Genomic DNA, 19019 nt, shown 5'->3' on the forward strand with positions numbered 1-19019 from the left:
CCTTCTGCAAAAAGCCCCTTAAAAATGGGTAAAAATGGAAGTGTGGATGCAAACTCTTCCATGCTTTTTGAGAGTTTGTGTCTCAGTCTAAATTATGCAGCTGGCTTCAGCATCTCAGCAGTGGGATGTCACAAACTCCAAGACTTGATCACCCCTGAATACACAGGGTATCTGCATTCAGGTGAAAAGCTAGTGCTAAAGCCATGACTCGAGTTTCTCAAGCTTCAGTGTAAAGTCTAATTACACAAACTACTTGGAATATTTAATTGAACCTGGAACTCAAAAGGACCTGAGACCTACAAATGAAATGCTCGTACAAAATCTTGCAACACTGAATAATTTAATTAAATAACTATCGCGTACCTAAGCTGTCTTCCTCCAATAATTCTATAATTTCAGTGTATTTTGGTGCTAAAAGATGAACTGCTAGGTATTTTTCTTCTCACAGTGTCAGAATGGCCTCCTTCATTCTTCTTAAAAGCGTGCATTTCAATAAATATATATAGAAAAAAAATGCTGAGAAAATTTCAATTAAGTGCATGTCATCAGATTTGTTTGCTTGTTTTAATCCAGTCTCAGACCAGTTACATTCAAGGTGTAGCTGAAGAAATGCATCCACTTTCATTGCAAGTCTTGAGCTGGCTTTACATCTTCAGTCCTAGTGAACTGTGACAAAATCCTAAGGCCAAACTTTATCCTGAACTCATGTTCCTTTTGTTCTATGTATGAACATACACAGAATAAAGATATACCTACTTCTTTGCTTGCACAATGCACAGCATAACAATTCCCGTTTACGACTGGGACCTGCTGGGTACTACCATAACATTAGCTGTTATTTATAGCAATCTGTCTATGACATTGTAAAAACTTACCTTCCTTTTATCATCAAGAGACACTGCTTCCAGCTCATAATCTTGTCGCCCGTGAAACACAATGCTGAAGCGCCTCCTTTCAGTATCTTCACAGGCTTTGACTTGTGAGAAAGGGAACTGTTTCTTAATAATTCCTTTTTCAATGTTAAAAATGGTCTTTGTGTTGAAATCAATCTGGAATAGAAAATCCTTCATTACATGACTCCATTGCTTCTCTTCATTGAAAGGGAAAGGCAGTATCCCCAATATCACCACGCAAGGGCATTTAGATAAAGGATCAGCTTAGAATATATCTATCTTGCTGATGAGTAGAATAAAAAAATGACATTCCATCATCAAGATACTGTACTGTATTTGTTTCAGTTACAAAACAAACAGATATTCATTGTAACTCTGTTTCCCCTATCTCTTTTGATGAATATGCATCAATTTATCACTCTGAAATATTATTTCTTTTTAAATTCTCTTTGTCCCAGTGCAAAAACTTCCCATTCAGCAGTAGTGGTAGCACAAATTAATGGTATGACCATCTCAGCAGAGATTCAATTACTAACTGGTTCACCTATGCCCCAGTACTAAAATAAAGTGAAGGTGGTTATTTTTATAACAGTCGCTTCTGTGTCAGAAAAAGAAGATACTATCGAGAGATTACTTTCTGATACAAATATTACTGTGTTTTGTTTTAGATCTTATCTAACACAGTTTTTTTGTCTGTATGTATATATAGACATATATTTGTACATACAGATGAAGGAAGTGATGATAATAGTCAATGAAGTTATTTTATTGCTGTTTCACAACTGTAACAATTAAAATTTTTTTGCTTCAAAATAAGATTATTCTTCTTCTACTGCACAATCTTTATTTGCAGTGTTAAAAACTGGTACAGACAGATTCCAGTATCTGTTCTATGGGTCAGTCCCTGTTGAGCAGAAACAGCTTTGTTGACACAATGAAATGTGAATATTATCTGACTGTGCAGCTTCAGTGAACAAGGCCCACAGAGCAGACAAACTCAGAAGTGTCTCAGATCTTCCATGAGTTAGATATTTACCTTTGGTCATAAATGATTCTTGGCACCTTTCATTCCTATAGTGCAGACCACACCAACCAAATGCTAACACCGTAGCCTTTCCCTCCATTCTGTTTATAGCAGGAAATCTCCAAAGCAGAACCATTCTCATTATTATCTCTGACTTTTGAAGGCTCATGGTAATTAGAGGACTGGAATTAAACTACTCCAGATTCCCAGACTGATCACTTCCACATCTAATGTGGCTTTCTGTCAAAACAAATAAGCTTTTAATTCCAAAAAATGGTGGATATTGAGGGAAATAAGGAGATTATACTTTCTACAGTTAAGATGTAGTAAACAAAAAGCCACCCTCTAGCATGTATGACTTGGACTTGCTCATTATCAAATTTTGTCCAAACTGCAGGAAAAATTCAGTGAAATCTAGGTTCCTGGAAACAACATGAGAGCTTTGTCACTGACTTCATGGAATCCAGAAATCACCGTAAGGTGTTACTGACCAAAGTTTGCTTTAATATCATGCAAGACAATAAAGCCGTAAGGGTTCATAATGTCAAAAAAAGAATTCACCGGACGGAGTAACCAGAGATGAAATGCATAGCCTGTCAAATGAACCTTCTGAGTATCCCTAGAAATATTTCTTCCCAAGTTTTTAGGGAGCGCAGTTGAAGTGATGTCCTGTCAAAAGGGACAGATACTTAAGTATGTCTACATTACTTCTATGCATTTACTGTTGCTAACTAATAAGAACAACTCCCAGGCAAAACCTATGATAATAGATCATCTTTTTGACGAATCATGGTTTTTAGAGATGAAGTAACCTCTTAGGTCATCAAGTCCATGCTACAGCCCCCTCCCAGGGACTCAGTAGAGGGAGTTTCAGATACTACCACCAAAACACTTGTGGTATAAAAGGCAGAAAGTTTGTTCGCTGTCTTATACCTCTCTGATAGCTTAAAACATCTAGTGGTTCAGTGACCTATCTCATAACATTTACCGAGCAACCTAGAGTGTCCTATATTTTTTATATATTGTTTCACAAGTGAGAATTTTTACACTTACCTGCAAAATTCGTTTCTGCCACCGATAGTGTTTGTATTTGTAGATAATGAAGTTAAATTGTGAGCCAGTTAGCAAATCCCGTGAATCCTGATAAACAGAACAGAAATCAGCAACTTGTCCAACACTGTATCCAACACAATTTTTGTTCACTCAAATCCTGTTGTGTCCTCAGGTGAAATCACCCTCAGTGAACAGTGTTCAAACAACACTGGGGACTTTGCAGAAGAACTCCATATGTTGATACATGGATGCATCCTCCTGACCTGATTTTCACAAGCACAAAATATCCACAACTTCTGCTGAACTAATGAAGGGATCACAGATTGGGATGGATGTTGAAAGGGAGAGCAGAAAGCAGGAAGACAAGGAGGAAATAAGCAGACCCCATGGAATTGTACTAAATACGTTTCAAAACACAGGAGTCTATTAAATGGGCTAAGTAGCAAACAAGAACCATATGTGACTTTAAAGAAAAATATTTACAGGCCCTTGAATGCAATGTAGTAAAATGGAAGATCTTTGTTCCTTGGTGATATATGAGGGCATAGAATTTGTTGTCTGGTCCCTTACAGCAGCTATGCTGTGTGCATGGAAAATGACTAATTTTATAATCTTCAAGAAAAAGCAGGGAAGGGAAGGTCACGATCCAACTATATTAAATTTTATTTAGCTCTAATAATTAGCTGTCACAAAAACTTTAATGCGGCAGAAGTAGAGAAGGACCTGTTTCTCTTCTTATTCTAGAAATATATTTCCAAGTAGTCTTACACTGCTGAGTTTAATATTTTTGTTGACAGTAGCACTTCTGCAAAACTTGCACTGCTTTTTTATTAGTATTTATTTCTGCTTCTCTTTCTACTTCTTTCCAGCCAAGAAGTTAATAAGCAGTTCAGAAAGTTCTTTTTAAAAACTCCAAAAAGCACTGGGTTTACCTCAAAATCACTATCAGCTCCTGTGGTGCAAAAAAATTTCAGATTATGTCATTAGCACATCATAAGATTTCATTGTTTCTGGAGGCGCTCCCATGGGGAGACGGGTTCCAAAATCTAGACCAGAAGGGGAAACAGATAGTGAAAATTTCTCCAAAGAATTCTCTGCTGGCACTTCTGTGGTGATGATGGACAAAGATTGCAATGAGAGAGATATTGGACAGGGATTATGGAAAGGAGTACACGGCTGATGTACTAATGTACATTATTAACGTACTCCTCATCCTCAAACCATTTCCACTCACCACTATCGACTTCTGTTTTTCTAAGGAAAGAACTTCCATGCTTTCTATAAAATGGAAACATGCTAATGATCCACTTCTGATTGTCAGTGAAGAGGTGAAGGCTTTAACAGCAGAAAAATGAAATTCTTGTGTCTCAGCCTGATCCAGAAGAAAACTCTGGACTAGACCTCTTGGTCTCATTGACCTATGCTCAGCAAAGCCATGTTGTTGTAGGACCCAAAAACAGTTTTTAAGCCACCTTTACACTGGTTTGACTTTTGGCTGATAGAAGATCAGGGCCAACTGTAGGCAATGTTAGAAATAAAGTCACACTCGCCAAGGCTTTGCACTTTGTAGCCAGCCATTCTTAAGGCCATGTATAATCCTGAGTTGTCACACCCTCTTGTGGTGACCAGTCATACCCGAAGGACAACACAGCACTAGCACCTCTCAGAGATTAGATCCATTATTTTCCCGACGTGCTTCATGCTATCAGCCCAAGCATTTTGCCCTACATTTATTATTACCGTACTTCATGCTGCACTCAGAATAACAAAACTCGTATGGATACATCTGATCTAATTAATTAAACTAATTAATCCAGGTAATGACTTTGGTGTAGTGGCAGCATCTACATGGGATATCCATTACATAGGATATAGGTAGCATTAGCCATTAGTACTGAACATACTTGGTTATAAACTGGAGTGTATATGTTTGCAGAAGTTGGGACTGTATCTTTGAAAGCAATACAGACATGCTCCTAACACTCAACCAGGCTTTCCAGAAAGTGCTCATATATTTGAATGTCCTGCAAGATAGATCAAAGGGGTGACCTTACCTTTTCAGCATACACCTCTTTCTGTGCCAAATGCAAAGCTCCTTCAATGCTCACTTCTTTATTTTTCACCATGTTCATAATTTTGAGGATTTTTTCCTGGCTTAACTGGAAAAAAAAGTCAATCAAATGTTTTTAGAGACTGTTTTTTTCATCTGGCTATTGAGGATACAGAGTTCTTGTGACAGTTACAGCTATGGTATCTGCCACAAAATTACAATTTCATTCATATTTTATGTTCTATCGACAACCTGCCCAGCAAATATAATCTCCCTTTGAAACCTGGTGAGAGTCTACAAGATATCAAATATACAGGAGCCTTCACAATTTTAGAAGATGGGGTGGTAATATCTGGGGATAGAACTGCCAGGAGGAAATCTCCTTTAGTTAGAAAACCTGGCAAGAAGTGAAAACATCAATTTTGCATGCTTGTCTCTGTCTTACCCTAAGTGTAATGTACTGCATACAGACAACACGAAAGCAAAATCAGGACCATTTGAAATTTTCAGTGTAAATGGGAGAAAAACATTATGCTGGTACCAGCAGGTACAGCTGTCATGTGAACTTATCTAACCACACTAACAATCCGCACTACAGTTCCTCTTTCTTTTACCAAAAAAAGGAGGTTGCACTGTCAGTAAGATTACACACAAATTTATGTCACTTATAAGTGAACCAAGTGGGGATTGCAATGCCAAACAGGAATCAAGCAAAGAAAAAAGGCAAGTGAAGTAACCAGGGACCCAGAACTACAGCCGCTTACACTGTTGGTAAAGCTCTTTGACAGACTTTGTAGAAGGAACAAACAACCTCCCTCTGAGACAGCCCAAAGAGTTCCTTTGTGTGATATCCATTCCTAAACAGCAGCAGAACTAGGAATTTGGGAGGAGTGTGTAGGTTTTACCACCAGAGCTCAGGAATTTGTGGTTTTTTAATCCAGTAGCTCAATTACAATATTCAATTCGCTACAACATACATTGTTTCCTACCTCACCACCAGGAGGTAAGTTACAACAGTAAAATCTTTCTTTCAAATCATCCCTTTCAAACTCTTCCACGTGGACATGCAGGTGAAGAGCCCTCCGTGGGAGCGTTGCCCCGGCAGTGCAGCAGCAAGGGGAAGGGGCAGGAGAGATGCCTCCGAGCACAGGAAGGGGCCCTCCCCTGTGTCCCTACTGCTGGAGCTGCCAGGAGACTAAAGCGTTCAAAGCACGACAGCTCAAAGCATCTCAGCATTGCAAGCAAATCTGGATTCGCCTACCCCAAGGACAAGGTACCAAGACCTGGAGTGGGTTTTGCTGTTCCTGCCATAGGAGAAAGAAGGTGAAGAGCTAAAGACAGGTATCTCTAGAGAGCCAGGCCTGCTGCTCGGGAGGGCAAGGGTGGGTAGGAATCGGGGCTCCTGAGAGCTGCCAGTTTCGCTGCCTGAGAGTTGTGATTGCTACCCCCAGCAGCAGCCACCAAGCTGTTTCCCAGCCCTCTGAGACAGGCAGAGCAGCAGAGCAGATAGCAGGGCTGCAGCTGCTTTGCCACCCCCAGCATCCTCATGTCCTAACCAGCCACTCACTTTACCTACGCCTACAGCTCCCCACAGATCAGTAGCTCCTTTGCTAAAAGCCCCAGCAACACAGCCTTGCAGCAGAACAAGGTCCTCTCCACCCGTCCAAGCCCCACCGTCACCTGGCACAAGTCTGATAGGCAACATAAAAATAACCAGTCACACCATAGAGGTCAGGTTCTCTCTCTCTGAGCCACACTACAGCGAACGCACTGCAGCTTACCAAATTTCTAATGTCTCAACAAGTTTCTGATCAACAGACACATTGTATCTTTTTACAGCCTACAAATAAAACTGGGAGTAAAAGAAGAAATATTATGTTTTTAAAGCCTTGGAATTTTCAATGCTAATATAAAGGTAACTTATGGCGTAGCTCCCAGCTGCAAATAGTAATGTGAACAGTGAGGAAAGAATGAAAGCAGTCTGATAACTCATTCACACTTGCTGAGGCACAGAAGGTTCCTACAATGACCTCCATACTCTGTATTTGAATTTTAAATGGCCATATATTTACACCACACATACACTGTATACGATTAGATCTTAACAAGATAATTCCCCACTGAACAGGCTCGGTGTAAGCAAACAAGACTATGGATATATTTGAACTGAAAAATATAGTTTCCTTAAGGCTAAGCTCTTCCAGCTTTAAAGTGCAAAATCATATTTATACAGGATAGCAATTACTGATAGGAAGTTGGATAGCATTTTTGCAACAGTTAGGCCCTTTTGTATGGAGAAGGATTCAATGATTTTGCAGCAGGATGACAATGACAACATAAAGATAACATCATAGCCTTAAGTCAAAGGCACGGTCTGATTAACATAAACAAGAGAAGTATTTATTCCCTTCACTACAGAAGTAATTCAATGAACAAGCTCAGTTCTCATTTGAATCTCGCAGTGTTGTCCAGCTACACAGTATATCGTGCACATCTGCAGGGATGCTTCCTAAAAATCGCCAAGAAAAGAAGAGTTTCAACTTAAAAAATGTGAGGTTTTGAAGTTTTTTTTTCCAGGGTATAGGTGATTTGGGCCATCATCCCTGATCTCAGGCAAGCAGGCTCCATGCTCTGCAGTGCCCCACGCACTGGGTATTTTAAGGTCTGTCTGTCTGGCCAAATATTCTACCTAGGACCAGGAAACCTTGCCACAACACCTCTACCAAATCCAAGACATTTTCTTGTAATGCACTGTGTTTCTCTTTTGCATCGCTGAAAATTTTAAAAAGGTGATGGGGTTTTTTTTGGGGGGGTTGCTTTGGATTTGTTTTGTTATTTATTTTTTACAAAAAAAATTCCAGAAGGGAGTGCATTTTTGGCTCGCTGAAGTGTTCAACTCTTCATTTGGCTTACCTTCACCAAAGTGTCCTTTAGACTAGAATGAAATTCTGCCCAAGACATGAAAACAACAGGGAACATCTCTTAATTTACTTAATAATGTATGAAGAAAAATGTTTGCAAAAGAAGCAAATAATTTTGTATATTGCAAATTCAGGAAGGTTAGTAAGTAAGTTAGATACTGACAGTTAATGCATTCCCCAGGGAGCACACAAAAGGCAGTGCTTCGTACAGGTTATTTTTAACAGCACCCTGTTGCTTCAATGTCTCTCTTAATTCTCTTTCTCTCTGCACATCTGTAAGCAGGAGGGAAACATTTCAAAAGACAAGAGAGGCAAAAAAAGGCACTTTTCAGCTTATGAGAACTGTCAAAATTATTTGTCAGAAGTCTGTCTGGCTTGCTTAGGTTTTTGACAGCCACACGTTAGCATGGTATTTTTACTTGCAAACAGGACTTGAGTAACAGATCCTGACCTTTATCATTTTGTATCTGTGGGGCTTTTCTCTCAGCATGTCACAATTTTTGTAATGCTTATTCTTGTGTTTGTTTCGGCTATATTTTTCCCTTAAAAAGAAACAATTTTTGTCATATTATCCACTGAAATGCCACTAAGTCAGATCATGATATATTGCCTTATAGAATGTGACTGGTGCAACCAAACAGAATATTTTTATAGAAGGCTGGATAACAAAAGTTAGAAAAAAATTCTTTTATTATAAAGCAGGCACATTAAGGAAATACATGAGATTTCATTAATAACGCCTTAGTTTACCTGGCAGGTTAAAGAAGCTTGTTTAATACAGATTAAATTTTCATCACCCACCCAAGATTCAGTATAGCACACAAGTGATTTGAAAGAAAAATCAACGCTCACAATTGGAGGAAGAGCGTGGGGCTGCAGGCATTCTCTATATATCCATTACTCTGCAGGGTGAGGTTTTTATATATTCGGCCTAGACATGCTACAAAATGTGTTTAGTGATGAGACAGGAGATTTCTGGCTTATTCTTGGGCAGCTGCCAACACAGTACTCTACGTGACCCCTTCCAGGGCTTCCTGCCACTCTCTGTTTACGCAGCACAGTCTCACAGGAGGCCCTAAGAGGTATCAAAGGTTTTGCATGTAGCTCACATACTGTGGAAATATTACTCTAATGACTCCAGAAAGGTCCCCAGACCTTCTGAGCATCGACCAAGAAAGAGGGGTTAAAGCCATGTCACCAGAGTCATTTACAGTTGATGGAGCAAAGCAGGGGAAGGCATGCAGAAGATGGGTAAACGTTCACGGATAAGACAGGCTAAGGTCTCTTCTTTCAGACTCTCATGCTCTGATACACACTGGTTCACATTCCCCTCTTGACCACAGGACTGCTGTGATTCTTACGCAGTCAATGGAGATACCTGGGCTTTTCTAGGTGGCAATTCACCACATGTAAGACCTGTCTCATTATCTGACAACCTTTTCTCTCCATTATCTACAGAGGAATTTGAGCTACATGGCTTTTGCTTAGCTTATTCATATTCTGTGGACCTTCGTACCTGAATCATAATAATATGACAGCAATCTAATGCAAAAAGACTCCTGGAATGTGTGCACATACACCCATGGAGACATAGAACAAGAAATCTGGCTGTCAGTCAGCTATACGTATGATCTCAATTATTGCAAATACTGGCACAATTCAGCGAGACATTATTTCAGGTTTACTTAGATGAAGATCATAGCTAATATGCACCGAGCTCTATCATTTCCTGTGACAACAAAACCAAGTCATGCAGAAATCCTGCTCCCCGTACAAATGAGGAGAAATTTTTATTCAAGTCTAGTCAAGCGTTTCACTGTTAAGCATTCCTTACACTTGTCCTTATTAAACATTAACAGCGTTAAACATTCTCATCTGCTTGCTGCCAGGAGTACGAGACAAACCAGGTGCCACCGGACCCAGAAGGGAAGGCTGGACCGAGAGGGCCTCTTCCTCACCCTCTGCACTCCACAGTAGCATCGCCCTTATAGCACTGATAGGATCAATGCTCTGAAGGACAAGGGCACTCAATCCAAGAGGGAAGAGCCAAGTAGTGGCTACATATTGCTTCACAGACATCTCATGAATTTCTGGGCGTAAATCTGACTCAATACTATTGTTGTCCACACAAAAAGAAATATGCTGTTTTAACATACAGGCCTGACATTTTTTAACCAGCATAGGGTCATATTTTCATTCATTTTTGAGTCCATTTTTTAAAATACAGCTTTTAGTAATAGAAGATTTTTTTTCTATCCAGAACAGCAGGATAAAGCAACTTTGAGGTAAAGCCTTCTGGGGATTTTCTGTTGACTCAGTGCCTTCCAGCTATGGTGCACAACACTTTCTGCAAAGCAAGTACAGTGTAGAAGCATAACAATAAGTGCCAGGATAGAATGCAGTGATTGACCTGTGATGAAATTTCAAGTAGCAACTTCCTTTTCCAAGCTGTGCTTTTATAGAAAACACTTTTTCTTTTCTTTTTTTAAATCAAAGGCACTGGCTGAGTTTACTGTGGATATTTGTCTTCCTCACAATATTATGCTGAACTGCACTCTGCCTGCATGTTGAACGTATCATTGAAGTGATTTTAAAGACAGTGGACCCAGTCTGGGTCGCCTTAAAAGTTCCAGTTTGGCGTTATCAACGTTCATCTCCTAAGGTATTCACTTTTACCAGGTTTGAACTTGGCCTAAAGTGCTCCCATACATCTACAGGGAGTGGCTGTCTTCTATGATTGGGGTATCTGAAATACCTTCATTTGTAATTTACATGAAATATCAATACAGATGACTGATGTGATATTGTTATGTGGCAATACCATCTTTTGTAGCCAGTCATAGAGATAGACCAATATTATTTGTCAAACCGAGCTGCTATTCATCAAATAAATTATCCATCTGTAATAATGTTTTGCATTGTTTGTTCAGATCTGTATCTGTCAACGTTTATTCTAAGAAGAAGGTATTCATCAAACAGTAGCTTGGTTTCTTTGAAAACACTGGAAATTCTGACACTTTCAGAAGGAGCTGGAGAAGCCCAAAGATATTTTATTATAATATTTTTTTAATTGGTATAAAGTTATATAGTGATTAAGTGCAGCAATGAAAAAATCTCAAAGAGCTAGTCTCAAAAATATTTAGGAACCTAAAATATAAGCTGGTGCCTCATGACATGTATATAGTATAGTGTATGATACGAACTAGTCTACCTACTTCCAGTTTTGAAAATATCACCATATTGAGGAATCTCACTGCATAAACATTGCTTGAAGTTCCCTCTGAAAAACTGACGATTTATAGGTCTCACGTGAAGCAATTACTTTAGAGTTTCCCTCGATCACCTCTTAACAGACCAGCATGTTCTCAGCAAGACCCTGCTGCTCTAACAGCACTTGGAACTTGTCAGGAAACGACACTCACAAAGTAATTACCGGAGTTTCAGTGTGAAAACTCAGAGGACAAATTGAGTAGCGTTGCACTGGGGACTGGCTTCGTTTTGCACTATTCAGTGTTTTCATCAATGATCTGGTGATGGACTAGAGATTTTGTGTATTAAATTTGCAGACTTTGACACAAAGATGGAAAAAAACTGCAAGCAGGTCAAAAGGGGGATTCAAGTTCAAAACAAGATTGACAAATGAGAGAGGCAATAATATACAATTCAACAACTGAAAAAAAAAAAATCTTGAAAAAGTTCAGCAGGAATTACCAGCTTCAACAAGGACTGGCTGAGGAATATATTTTCTTCAGAAAAAGACCCAGAAGTTACAGCATCTTACAAACTGACACAAGTTAACAACGTCATGCTGTTGCAATAAAAGCACATATCCCACTGGGAGGTTATAGACAGCAGCATAGTCCGCAAAACACAAGTAATCTTTCCAGTACTCAGCACCAGTAAAGACTTCTGCTGGAATAGTGCGTGAAGTTTTCCATGTCTCCAGAGAAGAGCTGGACATGTTGGAGTGGTCCAGATCAGGCCAACAAGAATAATCAGAGCTTTGGAAAAAGACGACTTACAAAGAAAGTGAGGAAGGGCTGGGATTTCACAGCCTAGACAACGCTGGGGAGTCACAGTCTTCAAGTACATAAACAGCTGCTGCAAAAAGGAAAGGAGCAGGCTGCTCCCTGTGTGGCAGGATGAGAAGTAGTAAAATTTAAATTACAACAAAAGAGGTTCAGCTTAGATGTTTGAAAAATGGTAAGGACAACACTAACCACTGAGCTATCTAGGGAAGATTATGGAATCTCCTATTACTAAGCATCTTTAAGAGGAATTAAACAAAAAGTTTTATGGACACTGTGGGATGCAAAAGCCTTGGATGGTGCTTTGATAGATGCCTTGCTAGGTTTGTGCCATACTTAACCTCCTTCTTATTTGACCCATATTTTGCACGCTTGTTTTGCATTTTAATTAAGTCCAAGCCTGAGTGAAAAGAACAGATGGTTTCACTGCTTTTCAAAGCATCACCTTCAGGGAAAGCGGCAGTCAGGGATTTAAAAGATTTTAGAAAACTTTATCCAGCCTATGAGAGTTTATTTCCAACACAGAGATGCTCCCTGAAAACCCCTCCTTTCAGGAGACCATGTGCTACTTTATCAGAACTGACAGCATTTGGTTGGGTATTATGCAGCCTCAGCCTTACCGTTGCGATGAAGTACCAAAGAGCAAGACCTACAGAAAAACCTTTTGCAGCAAGCCTCACCTCATAAGAAATACAATGATGTTTTCCAAATCCGAACTCACACATTGTAGGTCCTGTTTCAGCAGGCTTGTACTAAGGGCCTGGGCAATCTAAGGCAGGGAAGGAGATGCCCTCGGCTGTGCAGAGCCAAGGCTACAGTGCTTCAGTTCTTCAATACTGATGGAGATCAAATATGATCACCACATTAATGATCATTCTTATTTCCACCCCATGCATATTTGGTGCCAATTGTCTATTGAGTTTATTTAGTACTGACAGCTAAAGCTAAGGCAGATGTTTCCAAAGGGTGATCTTGGAGAAGTATTTTTAGAAGTTTTCCACTCACACTTCCTCTATATCTCGGTCCAGTTGCTTACAAATATAAGTGAGAACTTTGACTATGTAAAAGCATTACATATTGCTAAAATTCATGGATTCTGTGATTTTGCTGCTTCACTTCCTTCATGTTCAGCAGATGCAATATTAACTTAAGCAATCTTAACATGGTATTTGAATTATCCGCTAGTGATTTGCAAATACCTACCAAAATATCTTTACAGATAGCGCTCAAAACAGAAATTAAGATGGCGGAATTTTTAAGTATGATAGTCAGTTCTCCATGCCTGAAATGTGCACAATTGAAGTGCTGGTGCGGCTACAGTCATACACACCATGAGATTCCTGTCTATATATGTACAGAGAGAGACCTCAGTGTACACACTACACAAGGAACAGTGATACCTTTCCGTTTCTCGTAAAGACTGCAATGATTAAAATGTCACTGCCCCATTCATGCTAGAAGTACATCTGATCAGAATACTACAGTGAAAGGGCAGGGAAAGAATATATGGAAAGCTTTGCGTTACAATTGGTATTACAAAGGCTGGAGGCAGGCACCTCAATAAAAATGCAGGAATTCCCAGTGTGAACTAGTTTCCAGCTTGTACTCACAGCTTGTGAAATGAATGGCCAATGTGTTCAGGGTTTTTTTTTTTGTATCCTGCTTAAGCCATTATTAAATCAGGTTTACACTCTCTTCCACAGTCACTTTGTTTTCCTCCAAGCATTGACCTCCACAAAGACAAATTGCATTTAAAAAAGTAAATAAAGTGAATCCTTTGTTTAAAAAAAGTGTAAGATTTTTATGTGCTAAGAGGCTGACTTGCTGAACATTGCTGTCAGTTGAAATGAACTAAGTGGGTGCAATCTGAATTACCTAAATAGAGGCAGTTTACCTTGGAAGTAGCTACTATAGGAAGATTCTCAAAGGCATTCAAGGATAGTTTTACTTATGCTAGGCACATTCAGTACAGAAGTAAAACTCCCATTGATTTCAGTGCCCTGCCACCCCAGAAACATGCAGTATATGTCCTCAATATATTAGATGATACTTGATTTCCAAACAATACTGAAGTGTGAATTTACCTAGTAATTTCTTGGTGTATTGAGGTATAAGTTAAATGCTACACTACAAAATGAACTGAAATAAAGAAGATGGTTCATATAAAAGTTTTTCAGTTTGTTACTAAAATAATAACGTTCCTGCCTCTAATTACAGTAATTAAAATAATCCACAGTGATAAGAACTATCAAGGATTATCATGTTTGCTTATTAACATGATAGTCCAATTACTCTTGTGAAGAAACAAAGATTACCAGACTATTTAACAGTGACATCTAATTATTCTGGAGAAAACTATGTAACTTTCTGTTCACAGGCTTGCAATCTCATCTTGTGCCCTAACATCTTATAAAAGATACATATCAAACAAGAATTGGGCTACGGAAATTATTAAATGCTGAACAAGACTCATTTCATTATACTTCGGTTTATTAGATTGTGTTAGTTAACACCTGCTAAGCAAAAAGTATGAAGCACAATATAGAGAATGCAACACTGATTTCATGCATGTTTAACTGAGAATCCAGGGTCTGCATGAATTTTACATTAATTAGCTGGAACATTTAATAAACAAACTCTTCATTATGTTCTAATCAAAACACAGTCTGAGAGCTTAAGGAAAAACCCCAACGAGCATCCATCTGCTGATGTATCATTTCTGACCTAACTTTTTTTTTCCCCCCAGGATTGTGGTTTGATAATAAACCCTCCTATCAAGATATTTAGGTAAAGAGGGGCCATTTCTCCTTGCCACTATCCTCCTAATCTCAGATAGATTTAGCAGAATATAATCCTTGTCTGTCTAAATGATTTTGCTATGCTCTTAATACTTCCCTACAAAAGCACCCTACATTTTCCAAACACCAGCTTCCTCAGGATCGGTTAGTTGGATATCTATTTATGTTGGGTCTTGAAGTCCTTTCTTAAACTCAGGAAATAATTTCCATTCAAAAAGAGGCTTGGCAATATTCATTGTGCTCCCAGTTTCAGGAACTCAGAAAATATTGAGAATGAAACAAGACAGATGGAGCTCCACATGGCTCAACAGCAGGAGATTTAACTGAGGGATGTCACCTTTGTATGGGTGATGAGGAAGACATTCCTCAGGATGTGCTTTATCCCTGTCCCACAGGCCTTTCTCATCCTCTTTGTTTAATGGGCTACTTCCCACTAAGTAGCAAAAATATGAAAATTCAGTGCAGCCTACCTGGGTCTTTTGATCTTGTTCTATACAAGAAACACATTCCTAAGCTTTGGGGTGTTTTTTAGATGGATCAGGGAAAGGTGAGCTCTGATTCCCACCCAGACTGTTTCCGTATTGATGCTTTAGTCTGTCTACAAGTGATTCTGGCCTTAAGTATAGGCATGGTCTCAAAGTAATCTGCACTGATACAGCACATCTCATCCAGCAGTTCTGCAGAACCCACAGACACCCAGATTCAACACACCAGCAGGACCAAGGAAGCTGAACTGTCTCAAGTCCTGTGCACTAGTTGATACTTGATGTTAGCTGCAAGGCGCAGATTGCTCTAATTCCACATCAGTGCTGGACTGACCACCCGATATGTATCGTCAAGTCATTAGAAGCCCCAGTAGATCAGAACATCAGATCTCTGATTTGTGGTATAACAACAATAGCTCATCTCAAAGGCTACAATACCTGCTCCAGAGGCTGGATACATGTTCATGAATATAGATATCAGAAGATATGGAATCATTTGGCCTTATTTAAATGGAATTGATCCCTTGGTAAATATACACTGAAAATCTGCTTTAAGCGGCCTTGGAAAAGACTGGGGGGGGGGGGGGGGGCAGGTAGGGGAGTGGAAATCAATCCCTTAAAAGAGGCGGCCTTTAGCAAAAAGTCTAACAAAAATTGTATGGCAAAGCCATGGGGATAAAGTGCTTTAAAGGTGTTGATTAAAATAAAGCAGGGTGGGAAAGCAAAAGGTCTGTCAACTATTCCACCTTGCACTGTGATCTTATCAGCTCTCAGAAGACTCAGACCAAAAACCTCAGGAAGACATATAGTCAAGTTTTAAAAGGAGTTCACAAAACGTTAATACACACTTTTTTCTCAGGTGCAGTTTAGCTTTGCAAATACTTTGGTGATCGTACAACCTGAGCTTTGTGCATATGCTTTATAGCAGGGCTTGGGGAGTGCAAGAAACGGAAAAGTGGCACCATCTGATTACAGTTTCCTGTTTTCTGATTCTCATTCACGTAAACCCTTTCTGGTAGCAAACATTTGGTTATTTCCACATCTGTGCTGCCCCAGACCTCCCCAGTGATATCTGAAGTAAGAAACAAGAGCAATGATTCATAAAATGCACCTCAGGCCTGTGCGTCAGTGCCATGCGGTACACACACAAGCTATAGACAGCAGAGAAAGGGAAAACACTTCCAGACTGGATTTGTGCCTTTTCAACACCACTGTTATCAACAGCTTCTCCAAATAGATCCCAGCACCTCAGCATGTCGTTACACTGAGTACTGCCAGATGGGACCTGAAATTTTATTACACTTCAGGTGCTATTACTTCATGTGAAACCATTAATATCTGTCAAGCTAAATGACTCAGTCTTTGGATCACCTATCACACTGCCGTCCACAAAAGTCTTAAAAGGCCAAGGAGGTTGATGTGGTATGGAGGTAACCAAAGGCAGCAATTTGTCCTGTGCCCTTTTTCCTCTTTGACAAACCAAAGAACAATAAAAAGGTTTCACCCTGGTTTATGCAATTGTTCTGGATTTGTCTAGAGCCTTGCCTAGGAAACCGTTTCAATGAACATCTCATACTTCTCAGTGAAAAAGCAGAATCGTGCGGACAGGGCTGGATTCTCCCTGGTGCTCATGCTTTGCTAGCCAAGCCACCCTCCGTAGCTGCCCAGGACTAACCCACACTACTCCATCACACCTTCTCAGCCTACACAAAACACTATCGTTCTTTCTCCTAACTGCTTTTTACTCCAGGTCACACACCAGGGAACCTCTGCCAATACATGCCATCAGCTATCCTAGTTAGAGAGAACTTTTCCACTGCTTAATTCTCCAGATAACAGACTTCCAAACATGAAAGCATTGAAACAAGCAGAATGCTACGACTATATATCTGGCAGGCACTCTCAGACAAATTCAAACAAGCTGATGCATGTTCAGTTCTGGCATATCAATCACTTCAAATTCCAGTATGATTATCAAAAGACTGCATTTGCCTATAATATAAACCCCTTTTTTTCCCCCCTCCAATTACCTTATGGAAATTTTTAGTGCAGATAATATATAGTATTAATAAATCCTCTCTAGCGTGGCAACAGCAAGACTGATTTTCTCTTTGTCCCTTTCTTCGTATCAGGAAAACCTCACACATTTCAACTTTCTTAAGAATAAAGCACAGAATAATATTGTTTCATACTCATCTTCTGCAAACACTTTCTGATATACTAGACCAGTCTGAGCTCTTATCACATAATAATCAATTACATTAAACAATTTACTGCAAAATCCTTGCCAATAGAATACAAACTCATTTTCAGTTTCTGATATGTCATCTCTTCAGTTATGCACAGCAAATAACACTTTCACACAAGCCATAACAGTTTCTGCCTTTACCTGTGAAAAAGTGTCTTGTGTTCTTGTATTATCCATGTCTGTGAAAATTCTGTTTGTTTCATCAGTACTCCATAGGGTTGCAAACTATAGTTTATTCATGAATCACACCTGCTTTTCCACAGCACGGTTCTCGTTCTTTCTCTCTGCTTCTCTCTCTCTTATGAAATCTTGCAGCCAATGGCTTTTATTAAGTGTTACTTCCTTTTATGCTGAGAACTGAAAGAAACAATAATGATGCTTTGCTTCCTTATGGCAGCTCTGTGAAAAGACAAAAAAAAGTAGAAGTTGTTTGTTTGCTTTTCCTGAAGTGATATTTTTGTTCTAGTCACTTCCTGAAATCACCAAGCCATGAATGCTGAAATTATGATCTATTGCTACATTGGACCTATCTGAACAACCAACACATTAGTTACCAAAACAAATTTTATACTAAATGTAGCCAAATTTTGGAATTGCAAATACAACGCTCAAATTTCATAGCAACATTTTTATGCGCAGCAGCAATCTTTAACATACGTCTTTGAACTCCAGCATGAATATGTGCATATTGGATGAAAGCACAAAGGCACCTGCAGGTTAATGTACAAGGTTCCTGTAAAGATATACAGCATTTTAAACTTTGCCTTTGCTATCTGTAGTGGAGGAGAGAGTCTAGTGATTAGAAGATGGAATTAACAGTAAGGTATTCCTGAAATCTAACCCCGGCTCTAACAAAAATTTTTCAGCACCTACAGAGAAAATGTACCTCAGTTTCCCCACCTATATATGGTGACTTCTATTTTGACACAAAAACATATCAAAATTAATTCAGAGATTAAAAGTTCTGAATAGACATGGCTGGAAAATGAACTTCTCGTTTCGAAATTTCTTCCCCTCCAAAGAGAGGCAAAAGGGAAAATCAGAAGCCATTAACTATCTCCTGCAAAGTACATTTTTTTAAAAAAAGTGACAGGAGTTGAAACATTTTGTTTTGATGACAGCCCTCCTTCCTCTACTTGACCAGAAGCAATTTTTCAGTAGAAACAATGGAGGGAGAGGAAGCTGAGAAGTTCAGTGCAGAGGAGGTGTCAATGGAGCACTCTGGGCACAGCAGCAGAGCTCCCTGGCCCAACCTAACGTATCCATACATATAAATCCCACCTGCTCTTCCCACTGAGGTAGTTATGGACCTTTTGCTGAGGAGCTCAGCTGATTTATTTGCCCGAGCTCAGCCAAAAGACAGCACTGAAAAAGTAAGAGGCAAGTGCAGACAGCCAGAATTCAGGCTGGAAGCCAGAGACAAGCTGTGGAGAGCGACATGCTGTGGAGTTGGCAAACACATTCACCTTGTAGGCAGGTTTTCAACATGTCAGAAACAGATCTGAACCTTCTGCCTAAG

The 19019-nt window shown here is 39.5% G+C and overlaps 1 protein-coding gene across 1 annotated transcript in view; it reads right to left on the reverse strand.

Annotated features, from left to right (window-relative positions):
- LOC104328857 (formin-I) overlaps positions 1 to 17777 on the reverse strand; it is a 42205-nt gene extending 24428 nt beyond the window's left edge. Inside the window, exons 1-4 of the mRNA XM_075438734.1 lie at positions 17750 to 17777; positions 5025 to 5129; positions 2971 to 3057; positions 876 to 1049 (exon numbers count right to left, since the gene is read on the reverse strand). Of these exons, the coding sequence (XP_075294849.1) occupies positions 876 to 1049; positions 2971 to 3057; positions 5025 to 5102 (339 nt within the window). The 5' untranslated portion in view covers positions 5103 to 5129; positions 17750 to 17777. The remainder of the gene's footprint in view (positions 1 to 875; positions 1050 to 2970; positions 3058 to 5024; positions 5130 to 17749) is intronic.
- Between the last annotated feature and the right edge of the window lie 1242 nt (positions 17778 to 19019).

This window comes from Opisthocomus hoazin, chromosome 18, assembly GCF_030867145.1.
Source record: "Opisthocomus hoazin isolate bOpiHoa1 chromosome 18, bOpiHoa1.hap1, whole genome shotgun sequence".
Taxonomy (NCBI): Eukaryota; Metazoa; Chordata; class Aves; order Opisthocomiformes; family Opisthocomidae; genus Opisthocomus; species Opisthocomus hoazin.